We start from the raw sequence: 23,248 nt of genomic DNA on the forward strand, positions 1-23,248 counted from the left end.
AAGGATGTAATAAATTCTGACATTGACCAACTCCGTGAGCTTCTGGAGGATTATTTTCACTCTTCCTTTGTTGACACCTGATAAACATTTATTCCACTAGTTCATTGAAAACTGTGAAGTTATTGTTTCTGAAGCCAACAAAGACCTGGTGACGCAGAGATCTTCCAGCTCCCAAGGTTAGTTTAAAGTAGTTTCAGTATTGAGAGCGCTGCTGCTGCTGCTGCTGCTGCTGCTGCTGCTGTGAGGTGTTATTAATGTTTAGAGCTCACTCAGTTATGAAGGCACGCACACACAGAGAAGAGAGGGAACACACAAAGAGGCGACAGGCACAGGTTTCAGGTGAGCAAAGAGTTTAGGTTTTATTAGAAGTTAAGAAAGACAAACTGTAAGATGCACAAACAGGACAGGAAGGACACGCAGAAAGATTATTAGCAAGAAGCCCAGAACAGAGACGAGGAGACCATTTCAATTCCCACGTTTCCAACAAATGCAACATTGCTTGTTTACAGCAAACCCTCTGCACCCCCCCACCACCGCCACCATCACCTCCACCCACCCTGACATCTATATACAGAGATATACAGAGGGTCAACAGGCTGGATGCACCATGTTCAGGCCAAAAGATTCAGTTTTATATCAATCAGACAAACTTTATCTGTTAAGTTTCAACACATCGTGCATGAATCCTGTTCCCTTTAACGTGTCCTCTCGCTGACATCACAACGTTAGCTTGGTCTGACATTATCGCGCACAGATGACACGGAGCACAGAGTGACAGAACTAATGACTAACAGAGCCACAACCGACGGTGCTTCTCGATCATGCTGACGAGTTACGCTGATGTTATTTACAGCATGTTAAGAATCACGATGAGTTTCGAGTCACCACTGATGAAGTCTAGGTGTAAATGCTGATTTAAACTGAATGAAAATGAAACAGCTTCTCACCTCCACGGAAAGAAAGACGGAGAGTTCAAAGCTTTAACTCTGACCATTTCACACCTGGAATCTATCTGATAAAGACTCAGCGTATTTTATGTTTGATCAGTTGGCCATGACAGGATGTAATTAATTTAAGTCGTGTTAATCACTGCCTGATAAGATTCAGCAAAGTCGAAACTTTTCCTTCCTTAGTCTAATCAATTTTTGTGTCAATCAAGTGTGTGGATAAATAAAGGACTCAATGTGCATGCATAAACTATTTTAAAGTATTTTTAACAACCTCTGCTTTGGGTAAAATATTAATTTTCCAACTTGTATTTATTCCTATTTTCTGTTTAATCATGCACATTAATTCGGCCTATTGTTATGATATTATAGACATTTAATCCATAATATAAGGGCTGCAACTAACAATTATTTTGATTATTTAATGTATTACTTTGTTTAAAAATGCCATGATATACTTATACAATAACAGTTATGATTTATCAAAGCCCAAGATGACATATTCAAATCGTCGGTTTTATCTGAGATATTTAATTACCGTCATAAAAGACAAAGAAAAAAAATCCTCACGTGATAAACTGGAATCTATTGAGTTTCTGGCATTTTTGCCTGTAGACTGACTGATATGATTCATTGATTATCTGTCTATTGACTAATTGTTTAAGTTTGACATTTGCACATTTCTCTAACAGCTGAAGCAACTGCAAAGATAGCATTGAAAAAACAGCCTTTAAGGCCTGAAATAAACTAATTTTGAAGCTGTACCCGACTCAAAATTATGCCAGTTGACTCAAATATTGGCTCTAACACCAATATTTGACTATTTGTTCCTTTTTTTCTATAAAGAGTTTCAAGGTTCAGAAGCTAACTGTGCAAATGACAAATTGAGATATCAAACAAAAGCCAGAAACTGTATCTTATTAAGTTGCTGTGAGCTGTAAATTCAGCTCCTTTCTTTGTAAAACTACTTTTTGGGTGTTTTGATTTTAGACAGGACAGATGGGAGAAAGACAGGGGACAACATGCAGCAAAGGGCCGCAGGTCAGATGCAAAGAATTGAGCCTATCATGGGGCACATGCTCTACCCAGGGAGCTCAATTCGCCTCTAAATTCATTACTTCTAAGCACAGGGATGAAGATAATGTTATCTAGGAGCCTGACCGGGCAAAGCCTCTCTTCCTTCCTTCCGTGCCCGAAGCAGACGGTGCCAAAGAGTAGTATCTGGGGACCGAAATGTCCCCAGAAGTACGCTGCTCACTGAGGGGTCTCTGACTGACGATTTGAATCTCCGACTTTCAAGGGGCAGCACTACAGTGTAGTGTGCCTATTACATTATGAACATCTATCTTTATACATTATATAAGGGCTGCCACTAGTTTAATTTAATTAATGTTCCTTTCTTTTTTCTTTATTAATCAATATATTGTTTTGTCTACAAATGCCACAATATAGTTACACACTTATAGTAATAAATTATCAAAGCTCAAGATGACTTATTCAAATTGTTGGTTTTATCTGAGATATTAAGTTTATAGTCATAAATGACAAAGAAAAACATCACATGTAAGCAGAGCTGCACAACATACCATTTCTTTATTCGTCATCAGGTCAACTTGTGAGATTAACACATCATGAAAGACTGAGACGTTGCACTCCGGGATTTTGTGAGTGACTTGAAAGGAGGTATCTTTATTTTTTTATTGGCGCCTTTTGTGTTCAGTTTAATATTAAAATTTTGAACTAACAAATGTTGTGAATAATCTCCTTTTAATGTTTTTAATCCAACGAGCAATTGGTAGTATTTAGCATTTTACTAACTACAGCAGCAGAAAGGCCGAACCGGGTACACTTTAATATCTATTAATTAATATCAAGTGATATTGTTCTGACAGCTCTACTTGTCGGAGAAAAACTTTTGGCTTTTGGCATTTTTGTGTTAAAACTGACAGATACGATTCATCGATAATCTTTCGATCGACTATGTTCTAAATGTAACACATCACGCAACGCTGAAGCAACAGCCAGGTTAGCTTTTAAAAAACAGCTGAAAAGGCCTGAAATTAAATAATCTTATTTTCATTTTTCTATCCAAGTCTCTCTAAACTATTCATATGTTGAAACAGAAACAATTTGGTGCTTTTGGGATTTATTTTTGGTTCTCGTCAAATCACATTTTTCAAACCTATTCTTACAGAGTCAAGTTCTGAGACAGCACCAGGTGTTGCTCTGGTCACAACTGTAACGATTAAGGGGGAGTTTGAAAGTTCAGGTCAAAATGGAGAGAGTTACGCTTTAAAGGACAGCTGAGAGGACAAGTGTCAATCCCCACACAATCACCCCCAACAACCTACTAAATGAGTCTATAGCCAATATGAAAGTACAGTTTAAAGACACCGGAGAGTGACAGAAAGAGAAGAAGAAGAGAAGCAGAGGCTACTGTTAAAGGACAGCAGAAACAACATGAGAAGAGTTTAATGTCGCCATAAAGAAACATCACCCCGGCCCTCCGCCACCCACAGCTGATACACACACAATGCTTCAAGACAAGTAGGAAGCAGAAGTTTGGATTTAGACACACAAGCTGTCTCCACATTTCCCCCCCAGAACCCAGCAGCGAGGAGGATTTAAAAGCAACATTATCGCTCTGGCTCGACCCGGCGTGAAGAATCCCCACCAGAACACCCGGAGGTGGTGGAGGAGAGAGAGAGGGGGGGGGAGTCAGAGCTGAAGAAAACTGCAAAGCTGAAGGGGTTGAGGCGAGGTGAGGTGAGGCGTCCGTCATGCAGAAGACAAGTTTTTTAGAACCATTACAAGGCATCTGGAGTTATGCCTGCCGGTCAGACGGAGCAGGGAGAGAGAGAAGGAAACAGTGGAAGAGAGAAACAAAAGAAACAGAGATGAGATAAAGTTTGAAACGGGGCAGAGTAGGGATGGAAACAGAGCAGCAGAGGAAGAGAAGAAGAAGGGAAACAGATTAAAGACACTGACAAGGTTATCCAGCTCCCAGATCAGACACAGTGTCTCTCTACCTGCTTGTGCAACAGCTCCAGAGCAAAAGCATCAGAGCAGTTGTTTTTGAAGGCTGTCCAGTACATGATAAGTGATTACATGATTTTGACTGATGGACAGTAGAGCTGTGCGATATGAACTATATAAACAATGATTATTAAAGAAGCTTATTTCCTTGGTTAATGGTGCTGATGTGACTAGGCTCAAATCTGACACAGACTGATGTGGTGTATTTTAAATGTTTTAATAATAATAAATAATAATATAATAATTAATATTCTATCTATATCTTTTCTATGTCAGTTCCAACCTCCTGAAGTTTCTGCTAAAAACAAACACACCCAGACTCTAGTACTCTGGCTTCTCTGAGCCATTTTCCACGGGCCAGTCCAAATGGCCTCGGGTCTCGCCCACTGACTTGTTAAAAAGCTCCCAAACCCAGAAACACAAAACAAACTGAGAGAGGAACTGACTGGTTTTGCAGGATGGAGGACGAGTTATTATCAGCTCTGTCCAGACACCATTCACACCTCCTGCTTTCTGCTTCAGTGACATCTGAGTAAAGGTCTCCGCTGACTGAATGAACCTCAAGGTGTTAATGTGCAGCTTCTGACAGGGTGGGGAAGTAACAGAAACCACCAAAGATATGGCTATAAACTGGTTTACAATAACAGCCACCTGGACAGAAACTAAACTCTCTTCTCATAATTTAAGATCTGACAGCCTCTATTGTCCTTTTCCTTTTCAAAATCCAGCTGTTTAAGTGCCTGGCTACTTCTTTAGACACAGATAAATACTATCACCAACATAACAAGGCATCAGACTGTGATTAGTTTTTCTGTGACTTGCATAAAACTGAAGTCCACGGTGATGTTACTGAGGGAGTTTGCCACCAGGTGGAGCTTTTGCACAGTTTAACGTGGGGGAGAGATACTGTGTCTGTGTATCTGGAACATTTGTTAGCACAGTTAACATCAAGTAGAACCAGGTTAAACTTTGTTAGATCACCACAACATAAACCACACAGAGGGGATGCAGGCAGGACACGCATGACAGCAGCCAGACTTCATATGGTACTTTTCATTTTTGATGACTTCATATATTCATACACATTTCTTTCTGTGGGTTGCTTGTGTTACAGGCCACATAGGAACTAAGTAAGGCCGCAATTAATGATTATATCATCATCAATTAATGTGCCAATTATTTCAAGAATTAACAGACTAACTGTTCGGACTAAAGACGTCAGAAAACATTTTAAAAAGCTAGAAACTGTGTATTTTCGGGCATTTTTGCTCAGAAAAATAATCTAAATGACTGGAAAAAAAAAGATAAGCTGAATGCCTAAAATGTAAATCTACAGAAAACAACACATCTGTGATCATTATAATAAACTTATTATAGATTACAGCACGTTGGAGCCTGGTTAAATGTATTTCACGAAAGCCGACTTGACAATGATCTGCATTTATTGTGTTTTAAAGGTCCAGTGTTTCAGATTTAGGGGGATATATTGGCAGAAATGGAATATAAATTCACAACTATGTTTTCATTAAGTTTATAGTAAGTGTTTTAGTTACCTTACAGTGAGCCAATTATATCTAAATACCAAGCAGGCTTTAGCTTGCAGCCTCCCTTAACACCCATTAAAAAACCTCTCCTTCCTCTCTGGCTGCTAACATGCTGACGAAGCAAGCAAGGGAAAGTAAAGAAAGAAAACACAATAAATAAATCACACTTGACATGGTCAGGCAGCAGCTCATCACACAGATGCACAGCAGAGATACACACAAACACAGTGGACATGGATCACAAACATCACAGAAAGAGTACAGTACAGAGCCCATGTTGAGTCAGGTGAACACACTGATGAGTCACGTCGCGTCTCAGAGGACTTATTTATAATAAAGTGAGAAGAGAGCGGTTTTCACGCCCGCCTGTGGAGAGAGCTGAAGTGGAAGTGATGGTTTATGTGACAGGGTGAAAGGCAACAATGTGGTCTGACAGCTGCAGGAGAGCAGTGGAGGGTAAAAATACCTCAAATACAATGTTTTTACCCCTCGAATGTAAGTTAATATAATCAGTATTACTAGAAAACTGCAATGTACAGTGACAGTACAATGTACTTATGCTGTTATGCGAATCTATGCAACTTTAATCTGAATTACATACTGTACACAGTGTTCTAACGTCCTGTTATCTGTATTTACATGTTGTTTATTTACATGTCTGTTTCCTGTTCCCATCTACCCCTCTGGTCGTCTTCTTGTGCTGCCATAATTATTCATTTCCCTCCAGGGATCAATAAAGTTTGAGCTTCTTGTTGTTATTCTTGTTGACTCTATGGTGACAAATCAGCCGTAAATTAATTCACTGTTGGATGAATGAGGGCAAAACAAAAGCAGCATTATTAAAATGTACTTCCAGCTAAAGCTCTTTCCAGATACGACAGGCTGCTTCCTGATATAAATAGGTCCAGAGATCAGCTGCTGATGTGAGACTGTCTGCAGGAGGCTGTATGCTAATAACTGACAGGATGCTGATGTGTCCCACACCAAACCTCCCAGAGCCACAGCCAGCGGTACGGAAGGAGATGCTGATTGGTTGTTCAGGGCGCTATGACTACTGTTGCTATGTGAGCAGCGGCAGCAGCAGAAATAAGCTGGTGAGCAGCCTACAGAGACTTTACATCTACATGTTCTTGCCTCTGCAGTCACTAGAGGCTGAGACAACACTGCAGATACTGTAAATGTACCCGCTCAGTTAGAAATGTGGCTCTGCAGCAGAGGGAGTTAGGTGGGTGTTGTCAACATATGTAACCAGAGGGGCTTTACTGCTGTGGAGGCAGATTTTTAAGAGTCAGAGTTAGTTGGGGAAGCTCTACAGAAAGAGTTTAGTGGTTTGTTATGATCAAAGCACTATGTGGATGTAAAACACTACGACCAAAGCACAGGAATCTACTGTCAGAGATTTAAGATCCAGCCCAGAGCAGCTTCTTACTTATTAATCTAAGTGAGTGTGACAGTGAGGTACAAGCAATAGCTACTGCAGCAGAGTAATTCTGACAGTCAATCAGCATGATCAGTGTAGCACAGCACAAAATGATCTTTTTACTACTGTTTTTAAGGTGTGAGATGTTTCTGGTGAGAATAACTGTGATTAACTGAGTCAAGTATCAACCTCAAAGAATCTGTCTGGACAGAAACCACTGAAACCCTGATAAACATTTATATATTTATCATATAATGATCAATACTCATCTATGCATGTTACTAAAGTGTTAAAAACATCAACATCTATTGATCTATAAATCTTGAATATTTGGAACAGTTTTAACAGTTTAATACTGTTGTTCTGCTGTTCTGTGCCTCTAACCAAGAAAAGAAAACTTGTCATGTTATAGCCTTGTTATATTTATCTTTCAATAATTTTTTTAACTTGTGTGCCTCCGATGTCAGTACAAAAAATGGTATTTGTCTAGGTATTGTGTCAAGGTAAGAAATTCCAGTATCATGACATTATCTTAGTATCCAGTAGATAAAATAAGGAGGATTTCACCTTTTATAAGTCATTTGTCAAACACAAAGGAGACACTAAATATTAAGGATTAAGAATATTGCAAAAGAGATTTTGAAACTAAACTTTTAGGTCTTGTATGAGCTCTTTACTTTACAGTCGAACTTTGACCTTTACCATTCTTTGGCCTGACATACTGAGCTTTACCCCCTTTTATACAGCCTGTTCAAGGTGGTAATGTTGCACAGTTGTTCTGTGCTGAATTTTCTGTATAGAGCAAACAAACATGGAATTGGGGGCATCATTGTTCCGACGTTAAGCCAGCAGCAGAGGTAGCAACAGAGCCGAATCAACGTCTGTGTAAATTGACACTAGACGCCAGTGCTGTTCTGTTACATATAATGTAACATGACCTCTTTGGCTTCCAGAGTGCTGGCATGCTATCTAAAAATCACACACTGGGGCACTATTTGGTTCAGCTTTTAACTTTAGGTACATTAAAGGTGAAATCACACTGTTGGGTTTTCTTTGGTTCAACAGTCAGCGAAAAAGCAAAAAAATAAACAGGTCTCCTACGTCTCCTTTGGTTTTCTAATTAACACATGAATGTGAATGTTAACTCCTCGAAAAACAGCAGAGAGAACATAGTTACATGCAGTTTACATGTTCTGAAGTTGGAATAAGGATTAATGGAAGACTGACACCTGCACGCTGACAACAAACCACAAATTTATTTAAATAGACAACGAAAACAGTTTGGAGAAATGAGTGGTTTGGAGTCAGTGTGCAGGTGTTTCTCTTTTTAATGAAAATATAACATGAGTTTTTGGTTGTTTCCTGATGTTTCAGAGTTTATTTTTACTCCTAACAAACAACTGTCCTGTTGTTGTTTGCAAATATCCCCGTTTTATTAGCATCAGCGTCACCAAAACAAAGATAACGAAGAAAAGTTCTTAGACAAAATATTCTGCTACAAACCAACTTGACGTGACCTCTACCTTATGATGATTCACTACGACTGATAAGTCTCCACATTGTTGCTGGGGGAGCACTGAAATCTTTCTGTACTAACAGTATATATAAGTCATAAATCTATTTCAACAAAGACTCATGTTTATCAGCTTTGATTTCTTCGCATGTGGCTTCTGTCCAGAAAGAAACAGGCTGTCTATCACACAAACATGTCTGAAGACTCTCAGTAATGTGTCGAGGGCTGTGTACTGTACTTACCCCGTTCCACTCCACGCTCATACTCACTTCCTCGCCACCGTCCGGCCCGCTCTCGTACTTCACCGTGTCAGAGGTCAAGCTCTCGCGGCTTCGCTGCTTCTCGCGGGCCTCCGGCTCGCTCAGGACCTCCGCCACGCGCTGCTTGTGCACATTGTCCAGACCCTGATAAACACAGAGACGCACATATATGCCAGGCAGCAATAAATGCCGATTCAAATAATCCAATTAAATGCAAAGGCTGAGCACGTCCGCCACCTGCAGCTTCAGCACATTGACACACACACATGGGCGCTGTGCAGCTGACAGGAACAAGTGCCAGTTCATCCAATCCAATTAATATTAAAGCTATAGACTTCTACCACCTGCTGCACTGAACCCGGCCCTGGCACGCACGCACCAAAGGGTGGACGGATTGTAACGTAACTGTAAAACTGAGACATTTTCGACCTTCTCTGTTGCCCAGCATGCTGACTGACTTCTATGTAAAGAACTCGCGCCAAATTTTCAGGAAAAGTCCAAAGGATGTGATGTTATGCATGCTCCCAAGCGCCTTGCCTCTCTTCAGCTCAGCTACAGCCGGAAAAGTGTGTAACACTAGCTAACGTTAGCTTAGAAATGGAGTCCGCTAATGTCAAGAAACGACCGGCAGCCACCACAACACAGAGCCTACACGTGTTGTGTTCCCATTATATATATATATGTATGTTTGCTGTGGCAGCCTAGAGATGGACCTTTAATAATGCTGGGGTTTGTGCTGCCTGAATGCGACGTGCTAAGGTCAGTTTCCAGAGCTTTCAGCCACTCTCCTCCTGGTGAAGTAATTTGCTTGCGGCGGATAGTGAGGCAGAGGGACAGTGAGGTGTGCTCTGCTAGTTCTCATTCATTTGTGATCTGATAAACAGCAAATTCATCAAATTTAGTGCTGCATATCATAAATTTAGTAGTCCTCTGTGCTGTTAAAAAAATCCCAAATATTGGACATATGACAACTCTTACTTGTGCACCGTAGGCTTCAATATTCACATCACACTTTTGTACATGTAATACTGAATCACGACTGGTTTATCAACTAGCTGTAATGTCACAGAATCCTCGTATGTACATGTGCTAAACTAAATGAATGTGAAAACAGCCCTCTATGGTCAAACTGTGCACAGTGAAACTTAAACATCCAAGTGACAGAACAATAAGCAAAACACATATTTGAGCGGAGGCAGACCTTAAGTTTTTATATAAAAAAAAATGCTTATCTGAAAAGAAATTCTGTGGGATTTCTCTTCAGGAACAAGTTGGCAAAGTGAAGCAGCCTTTGGCGTAATTAAAGCTGGACGATGGTAGTGTTACACCACAGTGCAGACGGATGCAAACACTGTTTCCTTTGAGCCTGTCTGAGGAATTAATTATTCACGAGGGGAAAAACACAAACCGACGGGACAACAAATTGTAGAACGGTGACGCTGTCTGAATCTAAATGTTTGTTCTTTTAACTTCATTACCAGCTTCCTCCTCATGAATTATACAGACTTTGAAAATGTACTGAATCTCTAAAAAGGCAATCTAATTTTGGTTTTTAATGTCAAAATGTACTTATGATAGCTTCCTCTTACAAAGTGCATAAATATTTGTAGAAGCTGCCCACATTTCTACGGCATGATCACATTATCTGCTGCTTAAATTAAATACTATATGTGCACTGTACACAGGTAAATGATGCAAAATATTTCAGAGAAAATGACCTGCAATATCTGCTTGTGTGACCAGACACATGTTCTTAGTGTCTCCGAACTTTAACACAACCCTAAATGTCAATTTGATTTAAAAATAGGCAGCATGCAGGTATCTATAATTTGATTACCAGAATCTAATCGCTCTCTCCAGCTGTAACTGTATCTGCACCACAGGAATCCAGTTTAATTTGAGTATCATGTGTTACTTCCCAGCTGAGAGATACTCGACATTAAATCCTGGAAGTAAATTCAGTATAAAAGCTGCGGGGCTTCTCCACGGCCTCTCGCATCTCATCTCCACAGGAGACCCCATTAGGTCTCATAAGTAACACGCCATCAGAGGCAGTTTAAAAGGCTTCCCAGCATCCACAGTTTATCATCTCATCCCTAATTTTACACTAGACAGAAAATTTTCTGCCTTTTAGTCTGCCATAAATGCCGAGCTGACCCGCTTCCTCTACCTCTATCCCTGCAGTTTTAACACTGACAGTGACGTCTTAACTGCAGTGAGGAGTCCTGCGTTACTAGTCACACCATCCGGAGACCACACCTGCTTTCTGGAACGCATGGCAGCTTCCTCCAGAGTCTCAGCCGCCTCGAACTTGCCCTGCCGCCTGTAGAGGGCGCCCAGGTTCTTCAGGGTGGTGGTCACTGTGGGGCTGCGAAACAAGGAGGAAGAGTTCATGAATCATTTTGGAAAAAGAGGAGTATTTTCACTTATTTAGAGATGACAATATTTAATATCTAATACTGAACTCAGTTTTTTTGTTCTTCAAATTTGTTTAGATATAGCAGCAAAGCAATGTCACATAGAGGCTTCTTCTTTCTCTCATTTAACTCAAATATGTCTTGCTTTGTAAAAAAAACAAAAATCCATAGTAAATAACAGAACAGAGATCTGACTGTAGCTACAGTCTGAGATCTCAAGACTTAGTTTTGTTGTCTGTTCCTAGTGCACAGACTGAGCTGGGAAAGAAAGCTTTTATGTGCTCTGCTCCTCTCACTTGGAATCAGCTTCAAAAAGAGTTGACACGACGTGAACTGGTCTCTGCCTGATTTTAAAGCTCTCATAAGTACAAAAATACAAGGATGATAAAATCAGTTGGTTCTTGTCATTGTGTGAAGGGGCTCTAATATTTCCCTTGAAAAAAAGATTGTTGATCTCAATCATACAAAGCTGTTTAAACATGGATTAAATAAAAGCAAATACAAAATAAAAATAAATTTAGCCTAATGTTTATTGTAACATAACATGTGACTTTTTGGGAAAATACCCATTTGTTGGCGAGGTTTATTAGTGATTTGTGGTTCTCACTCTACATGTGGGATTACACTGCCTTGATTCCCATCGTGCCAAGGTTGAAAAACTTGTTTAACAGCCAATTTTAGTTTGATCTGCAGATTCCCATGTCGCCCAGGGTACAGTGACAGCTAGCTAGCAGAAAGTGGATCCTCTGCTCTGAGCAGCCAGAAACAAAACATGAGTGATGTTGGTTTTGCTATCCTGATCTGTGTGACATCAGAAAAATGATATATAAAATCCTACCTCCCATGTCTTGGCATTTTTAAGACTTTTGAAAATTTTGATTCAAGACATTCTAATACCAATTAAGACCTTATTTTTGGATTGATTAATTCAATGCCTTTTAACACTTTTTAAGGACCTGCAGGAACCCTGTTGTCCTGGGCAAACCACAATAATTTCAAAGCGTAATACATCACATTGGGTCAATCTGAGTGGTCAAAAGATGAAAGGACCCAGATAAAACGTACAATTTTTATAGCAAATTTCTGAATGATTTCATCTCTTCAGGCCTCTAAAAACAATGTCAAGGAAAAGGTCATGTTTTGGTTCAACTGGTCACAACTAGCCGTCATATACAACCAAGAATGAGGGGTTGAAAGTAAACATTACTTTGTTTTAAAGTGTCACAGACAAGAGACATTAGGAGCCACTGGTCCACAAACTATGAGACACAGACCAACTGTTTGAGAAACTCCTGCTGTGAACAGAGCAGTATGCTGCTTTAATCATTTATGAACCTGCTGTTGCACAGACACATTTGAATACATTTACAATCCTTTGTTTTCTGCTCAAACACTGAATTCATCACACAAACTGACCTGTCAACTTTGCAGGCTTTGTACCAGCCTCCGTATTCTCCAAAGGGTGAGCCATCCTTCTGTTTCCCCTACGACACAGAACTCAGGTTCATAAGTTACGACAAAACTGCTTCAAGGAAACCTACATGTACTTACATGAACATTTTAAGTCTGGATAAGAAGTGCGGACCCATGAACTGAGTAATGAAGCGACTCACACATTAAAAGGATGAAAATTAACCCATTTGAAAACTAAACGCTTTTTTTTTTTTAAAGCCATCAAAGATACCATGAGGGGGTGTTTAGTGGTGGGATTACAGTTGAGTCAGGATTCCTTCCCTGAAACCTTTTAAAGCATGACGGAAATAAACTCGGGGACTCACGCCATCAGCACTGGGTGGTTATTACAGAGACTAAATCTGCTAATCCAGCTCTTTGTTAAGTCAGTCCTTCCTCTTCCATCTTAAATAGATCATAAAACTGTCACAGCAGTTTAATGCTGCCATCTGTGTGACTTAGTATGTTGTTCTCAATGTGTCCATTTGACCTGACCTGGTGTTAATAGACGTAAAAATTAAATGTGGTTAACGACTGAATGTGTTGGAGTCTTTTATTGTTACATGAGACTTTTTAAAGAAACTACAGGGTTAATATTAAAACACTTACTCATTAAAATGTGTGTATGTGACAAACAAATTGCTAGAATTATACAAGATACAATAAAACTACTCATACTGAGGGAAACTGTTCAGCAGTTGCAATGTAAAGTGGGAAAGATTTTACTAAGACAGATTTTACTTACCTTGCTTTGTTCCTCTCTCTCCTCAGCATGCATCCATATTGGTTTGTTCTCATCTGCAGAGAAACACACAGAAAGAGGTGAATCAGCACTGACATTCACCGAGATAAAACAGCAGGAGAGAGGACGAGTTTTGAGAAGTAGGGTTTTTATTTTTTAGCTGAAAGGTCCTTCTTGTTTACTGCTACCAAAATGTTAACAGCAGCCTGAAAATATTAACCTTTACATTAGAGGAGGAGAGCAGCGGGGGCTGTCAGAGAAGCACAGACTTGTTTGTGTGTGGATGAGAGAATACTGGTGGAAATGTCCAAAATGTAAGTGTGTGTGTGTTTATTATCGAGCCACATGTCGTACCATCCACAGAGCCGAACTCCCTCTCGTGAGCGCGGGTGAGAATTTCTTTATACAGAGTTTCAGCCTGCTTGAACTTGCCCTGCTTCAGGTAACAGGACGCCTGAGGAGCACAAAGAAACAAGCTTTAAGAGTCAGCGTGACACTGAACAATAGGTCCTAAACTAAGTCAGAGTTTATCTGACATATTACACTGAGAAAAATAATTAAGATCAGCATTTCAGTAAGCAAAACAGGTCATTCTTATCTAAATATACCAGTGTTTAAAACAAGATTTCATAGCCAAAATGATAAATTGAAATGGTACTGCTGCGATAAGTGAATTCACTCACAAGGATGAAGTAAATCTGAACTATTTTTTTGTCGAGCTTAATTCAAACTCTGATATGCCGTCGTGACAGTGCTGACCTTTAGAGGGAACATAGAGCATAGAGTCCAAAACAAAGGAAGCTATCGCAGCTTATTAACTGTGCTGCACCCTCAAATTCTATGAAGTTGTTGGGAATAGAATGATTTTATGTGTTTTACTATAAGTTGTGTTTCACTATATAAGTTTTAGATGTGTGAACAATGAGAATACTGAGATGATTTCAGCTGATCTGAATGTGTTTGCTTTGCAGAAGTGGAGAAGTACAGGAGAGGAAGAGACATGAAGTCTGAGGAGCACATACCGCAATGCTTAGATAATTAGTTTCATATATGGTAAAAAGAATAGAAAGTGATATACAGATAGTAAGGTACAGCACGTGTAGGGAGTTGTGTTGTTCTCTTGTCTTTCAAAACAGGAACCACGCCCCCACCACCAGCGGGAAGGAGTCAGATTAACACGAGGCAGGGGCGTGGTGTGGTGAAAGAGGAAGTGGAACTGCCAATGAGGACAACGCCTTGCGTGCACAATGACACTCTGTTACGCTCAAATATACTGGGTCAGGGAAAGGACAGGAGGTCAGACTTCGTGAACTGACACACCTTTGCTGTTCGTCAGGGACGTGAAGTTGAGACCCCGAGCTCTGTAATTTTATTCCTTTACTGCTTAATAAACTACGTTAACTGAGACCGAATATCTTCTCCTATTGCTTCATTAAAGAACACGCAGGACTGAGCTCACACATAGCACATTGGAGAGTAGGATGAGACTCTTAGTCCAACAAAGTATAAACTGCTACACAGATGTGTCTTTGAATCAACTGTGGGACCGTATTGTCCTGTTAGCGGCCGAGCTAGTTACAGAGTTTAGCCTGATAACTAGCTCGGGGAGTTTTTCCCTCCTTCAGGAACACTTTATTGAATGAAACTAGTGTATGTGCAAGCTTGAGAACAACACGTCAGGAGGGGAGTAAAGAGCAAGGTGCAGACAAAACTGAAAGAAGCTCTGAGGACTGACTTGGGCTAGCATTGCTGATGCTAATGCACCCACTATAGCTAGTCTCGAAGTTACTTTCTAGCACCACATATTTCATGAAGATGCAGAGATGAATTTTGCTGGCTGCATTTCTGAAGTGTTTATTTTAATTTGAAAGTTAACTGAGGTTGTGCCGGTGTATACATTTTCAAATAGGTTTGATATGAAGCCAAACACCAGACCAGTGTACCAAATTATATCACCAGGTGTCACACTTGACTCAGCAGTTACTCCTGAGTGGACCATGATGATAATGTATCTTAACAGCGAGCTAGCGTCTGACTAAAGCGTCTCATTGGATGCTCTCTGCCGACACTGAATCCAATAAATATGCACTCTATGTTATGCTATACAAACAAACCACATACGATCAGCTGTGCGCACCGCTTCCGTCAGCTTTAAATACAAAATGTTGCTATACTGTCTCAGTTACAGCTTTCTTAAGAGACTAAACTCTTGACTGACAACACAAAGTGGTACTAACATACAGTAGGACTACACTTCATCACTAAGGAAACACAGTTTAAAGTTCAGCATGAACTGTAGAACACCATTTAACCTTTATTTTTGTTATTAATACACTAAAATACTCATAACTGCCTAAAGCAGCTGTCATCCATCAGTGAAATACTGCCCCAGCTCCGCCTCCACCCTTCTCACCAGGTTGTTCTTGGTCTTGGCCACGTTGGGGTCGTCGGGGCCCAGTTTGGTCTGGTAGATCTCCAGCGCTCTCATGTAGTAGTACTCCACCTCCTCGTACTTGCCCTGGTTCTGACACAGCAGGGCCAGGTTGTTCAGCTGTTTGGCCACATCTGGGTGGTCCTTCCCCAGCACCTGGGACAGAAGCAAGTGGAGAGAGAGGTTAAAACAACAGTCTGAGTTTTAGAGGACAATCTGTGTCTCACATTGGAGCCATTTGGTCGACAGCTCTTATTAAGGGTGAGAAATTACCACCAGCCTGTAGCCACCAGGTGCCTGTGAATCTCTGGCTGTAGCTGGTACCCAGTTATTTTCGCAGTTTCACTCAATTCTAACACAAACATAGTTTGCAGAAGCTGTGACCTCTGTGCCAATTTTCAGCCTCCAAGGGCAAAAACTGAAACATTTTTGTGAACTGACGGAGGTGATAATTGTTCAGGACTATCAGCTAATATACCTAATTCACAAGTGGATGGAAAACTTTAGAATTCACTAAAAACTAGTCAATGATTCTTTTACTTCATTCTCTGAATTCCCTCAGCGTCATCCTGTGGGTTCAAATGTGTAACCCAGTGTGAATCCTAAATATTTAGTGTCGTAATTTGGGATTTTCTGGAAGATAAAGCTGTCTGGAAATCTGTTAGCCATCGGGAACATTACATCTCTTGCCAGGTTGCGTTGACCCTTGTACTTACTGCTACGGTTTGTTTGTAATGTTGCTCATTTTGAAATTAAGCCAGATTCTAACATGAGACACATAAAAATCTCCCAACAGCAGTGCGCCACATTTTGCATAATGTATGCTACTTAAGACCCATAATTTTGGGTCACCAAATTGGGAATTAAATCAGTAGCTGGCGCTCTTATTTTAATATAACCTGCTTTCTAAACTACAGAGATGTTTCCTGAAAGACTTTGACCTGTAGACTACTGACCTGCTTGATTAAATAAAAGCTGAGTACAGCAGACAAACACAGCAGTTATCACAGTAAACAATATCCCTCTCTCTGCATAGAGCCAAAGCCCAGGCTATTTATAATCTTCATGTTTAGCAGAATCCCTAAAATAACAGGAAGATACAAAGGTTTGGAAAGGAATAAAAGGTTCTGTAATTTATGTAATGACAACCATCTGGGGGATGAATATCATATATTCCTATATTTGTAAACCACCTGTCCATGTTTAAAATTATATTATTGCAGACAGATAAATCAGGACAATATACTAGATGCTTTTTTGAGTAATGTTCTGCCTCTCTTTAAATGACTCAGCTTGTGCTAATGATCTACTGTGGTGGTTTACCTTTGTATTGCTGTCTTGGGTCATATTTCATACCACAATTGATGGTCTAGAGTAAATAAATCTCAATCAAAAGAAGCTGAACCATCATAAAAAAATTACGCCAAAGTGGCTGTGGTTAAATTGTTGCAGATATGAGAGCAGTGTAAGCTTTTCCTGTGTGCTGAGGAGGCTTAACGCCATTGCAGGCGAGTGTAGCAAGCGTGAAAGAAATGCAGGAGGATCATTAAAGACGAGGTGGCAGCGAGGGTTTTATCTGAGTCTGACTGTCCAGCGATGAGAGGGAGATCAGAGAGAGATGGAGGACGAAAAATGCGGAGTAGAGAGGGAAAGAAGAGGAGACGAGCTGAGACTTCGAATCTCTTCCGTTTCCAAAGAGGAGGAGGGGGGGGGGGAATGTTAAAAGAGAAAAGAACATTAAGTCAGTGAACTCGTACTCTGCTGGTTATTGCACTGAGAAATTACATCATTAAAAACTCTGGGTAAAGAGGGACGTGAACAAAGGGAGGGCGGAGGACACATGGAGAAAGAAAAGCAATCGGTGTGAAAAGTTAAAGAGTATTAGAGATGAGAGGTAAACCAAGTAGCTTGTTGTTTTTCCTTGGGGGGGATTTCAGGCTTCAGATTATTGCGGTGTGAACGTGTAGGAGGTCTGAGATCAAACCCTCACAGGATCATCTTCCTCCCTGCTGGAGACTGACAGCCTCTTGGTGTCTGTGATCCACAGGATGATGCAGAGCTATTTACCTACAGTATTCTCTCAGTTCCGGCCTCCCACGCCTCCTCCTCCGCAGCCTAACACATCTGACAGCTCTCCTGTAAACATCGTTAGGTGGAAAAGGATTGCCATAAGCCACGCGCGGCGGCGAGGTCTGGGTCGCTGAGGAATTGATCGTGTTTATTGATGGATGCCATGCCTTCAAATACCAGAAGTGCTGCAGTCTGAGGTGGTTTCTAGGAAGCTCTTTGAAACATTACCTTCGTCTAAAATAAGGCTGGAGAGCCTCTACTGACAGAGTGCTGACTCAATCTGTTGTACCCAAATGTTTACTGGATGTGGGGATTTCTGAGAAATTCTGGAATTGTTTCTGTTCCTCTGACGTACACATTTCAACAAAGACGTCAGTGCAAAGACAGAGAGCAGTGAATAGGGCTTCACTTTCTTATTCAAGGACATTTGAGCAGAAAAGAAAACTTGTAGTTACACAATAGTCAGGTTCTCTGCTCCATTAAACTGACTTCACTTGTTTTGTGCTTCAAGTTTGAGGGGAACTTTGATAAGCCGTTCAGAAAAGATAACCAATGTTGGATATTTCAACTTCTGCTAATTTCATTAGAGAACTTTGCTTCTATTTTTCACAGATCTTGAGGCAGATTTTTATTTTTTTGTTGTATTTTAAGTAATGACTAAAGCGGAGACTTTAAATAGTCATGTGATCTACCTTTTCAGGCATGTTTGCATGGATGAAAATCATTTTAGAAATAATGCTAAAACACTTCAGAGTAACAGAAATCGTTTTCATTTCAAATTGCTGTTTTTAAATGAGAGTGTATTAATGTGGATGTGGCCTCAGCCCTGAGCCCACTGGTTCCTACTCATGATATAAATCTTTAACAAGTCAATAATGTCAGTATAAAAAAGGCTCAGTGATTTCCTTAAACAGCTGGTCACTGTAGTTGTCATCAAAAATTACTCAGAAAATCAGACTGGAGAAATTAGTGCATTTGTTGAAGACTATTTTCAGCAGCAGCTTAATCCACATTTGGCGCTCTAGTGAGACTTTGGAGCAGCAGGACGATGTGGAGAGAACTGAGTCAAAATAAACAAATAAAACATCACAGGACTTGTTCATTTAACAGAGGGTTTAGTGGCACTATAGTTGAAAACATTTACTATGTCTTTCAGTTGCTGTTGCAGCGTAGCTAGACAACTCATGTGAACCTTTCTTGGACTGCATGAGGAGCACTATGGTGACTATTAAATACAGCATCAGATCAGGACTATTCATCCAGAAATCACACTGGATTCAGCATCAAAATGTTTTCATTTCCTCTCAAACAAACTAACTGAATAGTCAAAAGTTTCTATTCCAGTTGATATCTTCAGCACCTCATTGTCCCTGATACCGACCAAACTCACGTAGAAGCTGAGCTTTCCCGAGCTTCTATAAAAAGGCAAAACTGCAGGAAGAACGAATCCCTCCGATTTAGCAACTCTGCAGCAGCCACATGCCTGCGCAAGAAAAACTCAAATCTTTCAGCTTAAGCAGGAGCATTATCATCCGACTTTAAGTAGCATAAGAAAAAAAAATGGAATCGTTCAGCTTAACCAAAGCTGACGTCTTATTCTCAGAGGAGCGAGAAGGAGAGCAAAGGAGGGTTTTGTTCAAAGGCAAGAGCTGAGGACAGATACAGAGCAGTGAGTACAAAAATGTTTTCTGCACTTTCAGGATTGCTGAGCAGCACCTTCGTAAGCACCAAACTAGAGGTCAGACAAAATACTGATGATCTCCTCTGAGATATACAGGCTGTCCTGTGATACACATCTTAGAACGATACAAAGCGAAGGGAGATGAGCAGGAATGAGTCAAGGGAGAACAATGTGAGTCACTTAATGTGAAATTTCAGTACTCAGAACATCAGTTAAGAAACAGAGAACTTGTATTTCTTAATCATTTGGTCAGACAAAAGAAAAAAATATTCAAAATCAACCTCAATAGCAGAGTTTGGAGAGCTGCTCTGCCTTAAGTTTCTTGCAGTTTTTTTCCCATTAAACTTATCGCGGTCAGCTAAAATTTTTAAGGTCATGTCCATAAATTGTACAATATTGACAGTGTGTTTACATGCATATTTGTTTACATGAGAGTGCCACCAACATTTTAGCCAACAAGACACCAGAATGAACAGCTGGGTTTTTCCTTCCATTACAAAACTTAGGTGCAACACCCAACAGTGCTTGAGCCTAATGAACAGAACACAACAACTATGCTGAGACATGTTTGCTGTCATTACTGGTTATTTATCTTTTATTTATTTAGGATAGTTTTTTCCCCACATACCAATTCCAAATATCTATCTGTCTGCACATGTATGCAGAATCCCTAGGTGACAAGATAAGATCTTGGTATCAGAAGTGTTCTAGTTTCTGTTTGCAGTCTTGACCAAACATGTTTGAATGGCAGGTAAACAGATCATGTGGAGAGGCAGAATGCATTGGGGGAAATGCAGTCTTAAAACCCACTGGCTACTGTCTGATGACGATTTCCCTTACTGTATATATATTTTTGAGTTTGCTACACCAGAACCCCCGAGATATTGTCCATTGCTCCCAGGGGCATTATCTTAGTCAGATGATAGCCGATAGGTTCTGAGACTGCAATGAATTGAAAGTTTATTGCTCTTTGAAATGGTTTACTTACATCAATATGCTAACATATTACCATTTCATCAGTGGCATAAAATTGTCTTAAAATGACAACATCATTTATCGCAATTATTTATAGAACAATATATCGTCTACAAAAAGTAGTCATCACGAAAAATCTATTCTTATCCAAGCGAGGGTCGATGGACACAGGGTGTTTTACACTGCACAAATTGTAAAATTGAAAAGGACATCCACTTTGAACATTAAAAAAAACACCAAGAGACAGTTTTAAACCAACTCATGGAGTTTGAGTACTGGCATTAGCACATGCTAGCTAACTACCGCTGATAAACTGAGCTAGAGTTGTCAGTTTACCCGTCAGCTAGAGATGAGAAGTTGATTTTGTTTACTTCTGTGTGAAATGTTCCACCCTTTGTTTAAAAAATAAGTAAGAATTTCGAGTGTTAAATCTGTCACAGCTATCACTGTAAACCGCTAAAATGCAACGGCGAGTGTTTGTCCTTCATTCTGCTGCCTTTAAATCCAGTGACTCATGGGAGACATCTTGAGTGAAATATTCAGTGCTTAGTGTTGGACTCTGTTTCTGTTCCCAAGTAGGACACGGAGTTTGTCTGAAAGTGAAGTGAAAGTAAACTTCTGAGTTTTAAGCCTGGTGAAGAAGAAAAACTGACCATCTGTTGGCTGCAAGTACAAACTCAGCTTAGTTGGCTCTCCTCTCACTTGTTTAACTCCCTCTGAATCAGTTTTGTCATGGTGCTGGATGACCTTTGACCCACCTTTTCTCTGATCTCCAGCGCTCTCTTGCACAGAGGCTCTGCTTCCTTGTACTTTCCTCTCTTCCCATAGAGGACGGCCAGGTTATTGAGGGTGGCGGCGACCTGACAGGAACACAAACACATTTATTATTTCACTGTATTCATGGCTGGTGATGAGCCTCAATCATCTTCACCCAAGTGCAACCGCAAGGCTCCGCCACAGCAGCAAAGTGCCATTGATCTGGTGAGAGAGTAATTAACGAGGAGGAAGACATGCGGAAACAGGAAGTGATCATGACGGGGCTGTAATTTGATCCCAATCAGATGTTTCATGAATCTTGTGCACTCAGGAGGAGGGGGACTACAGAGGCGCCTGGGGGTCACCTCTGATCTCTGATTTAGACATGCTCTGGTGACCATGTGGGCAGAATGGGAAACAAGGAAGGAGGGAGGGAGGGCAGAGGGGTGAAGTGATTGGAGGTGGGGGAGCTCATAGGAGTGGAGCACTGATAGAGGGAAGGGAGTGTAACAGGAAGAGAGGGACGGAGGGCAGAAGGAGAAAGCTACTGCACTCTTTTTCTAACTTTTTCCGCTACATTATTCCTTAATTTGACTTTTTTCCTCAGCATGATTTATAATAGTTTACAAGCAATCGCTATAAAAGATGAGGATTATTCATGGCAGGCTCACGAACACCAGAGAAGAAAAAGATCTTGTTTTCAAGTGTCTGAGACGCACTGCTGCAAATCATATGATTCTGCTGCAAAGTTGATGAATCGATCTTTAGCCTGAGGTGATCTTATGAACTATTCCCCTATTTTTTCAACCCGCAGTCTGTGGTTCTGTTTGTCTGTGACAGTGCTGTAGGGCGTCCAGGAAAGATTTCTGAAGTAAGACACTTAGTGTGTGCCTTATTACATTATTTCCTCAAGACACAGACTGACTATGGTTAAAGGTAAACTATGCAGGATTGTTGGTTAGTGTGGGTAATATGGTTGCCAGAGAAAGTGAAAGCCAACCTCAGATTCACTCTCATTTGGCGTTTCGCTTTGGTATATTTGTGTTTTTTGTAGAGTGGTGTCTCTCTTGCTGCTTAGGGTCTGGCACCCTGTGGGGGTACATGCCCTTGTCACACACCTCTAGTGGGTCATAAGTGATGACAGAGAGGGTTTACTTCTGTATGAGTCTGTACATTGTTTTTTTTTTTGTTTTGTTTTAGGAAAATCCTGCTTTGCATACATTAAAATAAACCTGGTCCTCATCCTGCACCTGGTTTGAACAAGCTGCTTGACATGTGCATTCAATAAAGTACGGTTGTGAGCTTAAATGCCCTTTGAAACCATTTACGATCCAATACACAATCAATATATTTGAAAAGGACAATTCTGGTCAGCATAAAGCCTGAGACATGACATGGCTGGTGTAGAAAGATGTAATGAGGTATATCTGTTCTTTCACTCACACATGTTGTATTCCTCCACAAACCAGTCAAGTTTCTCTTACAGTTTACATCCATGTCTGTGAAAACATGAATGCTTCACATGCATCTTCCGGATCTGACCAAATGTCATTGTGTGAAATTTTGTCATGACCAGCGTCTGAATGCTGGAGTTAGGTTGTTTTTGAGGTCACACTAACCTTTACCACCAAAATTTCATCAGTTCATAGTTGAGTCCAAGTGGACATTTGTGCCAAATTTGAAGAAATTCCCTCTGGGCATTCTTGACATATTGTGTTCACAAGAATGGGATGGATAGACGGACGGACCACCTGAAAATGCAATGCCTCTGGCCACGACTATCGCCCGCGCAGAGGCATAAAAATGCAAGGCTTATTGACTTGAATGCGGCTGAACATTTTTCATGCACAGGTGGAGTCACAGCAGAGGGAGTACTTCAGTCAGCTCCAGCAAACAATAATGATTGAGAGACACTGAGCTACCGTGTGTTTAAATGTAGTGTTTGCTACGTCTAAAATTAGTTTACATGTCCAAAATCAGATCAGGTCCAGGTTTGTTCTCCCC

The 23,248-nt window shown here is 40.5% G+C and overlaps 1 protein-coding gene across 6 annotated transcripts in view; it reads right to left on the minus strand.

Moving 5' to 3' along the window:
• The window catches only part of klc1a (kinesin light chain 1a), a 65,253-nt gene that overhangs the window by 16,617 nt on the left and 25,388 nt on the right, over positions 1-23,248 (minus strand). For 3 of the 6 annotated variants that reach the window (XM_033642746.2, XM_033642743.2, XM_033642745.2), the window contains exons 7-13: positions 21,247-21,348; positions 15,745-15,918; positions 13,686-13,785; positions 13,335-13,387; positions 12,554-12,621; positions 10,980-11,088; positions 8,703-8,864 (exon numbers count right to left, since the gene is read on the minus strand). In XM_033642746.2, the coding sequence (XP_033498637.1) occupies positions 8,703-8,864; positions 10,980-11,088; positions 12,554-12,621; positions 13,335-13,387; positions 13,686-13,785; positions 15,745-15,918; positions 21,247-21,348 (768 nt within the window). Of the gene's footprint in view, positions 1-333; positions 3,778-8,702; positions 8,865-10,979; positions 11,089-12,553; positions 12,622-13,334; positions 13,388-13,685; positions 13,786-15,744; positions 15,919-21,246; positions 21,349-23,248 lie in introns of those variants that run through there. The other 3 variants (XM_078175305.1, XM_078175304.1, XM_033642747.2) reach the window with 2 other exon arrangements.

This window comes from Epinephelus lanceolatus, chromosome 15, assembly GCF_041903045.1.
Source record: "Epinephelus lanceolatus isolate andai-2023 chromosome 15, ASM4190304v1, whole genome shotgun sequence".
Classification (NCBI taxonomy): Eukaryota; Metazoa; Chordata; class Actinopteri; order Perciformes; family Serranidae; genus Epinephelus; species Epinephelus lanceolatus.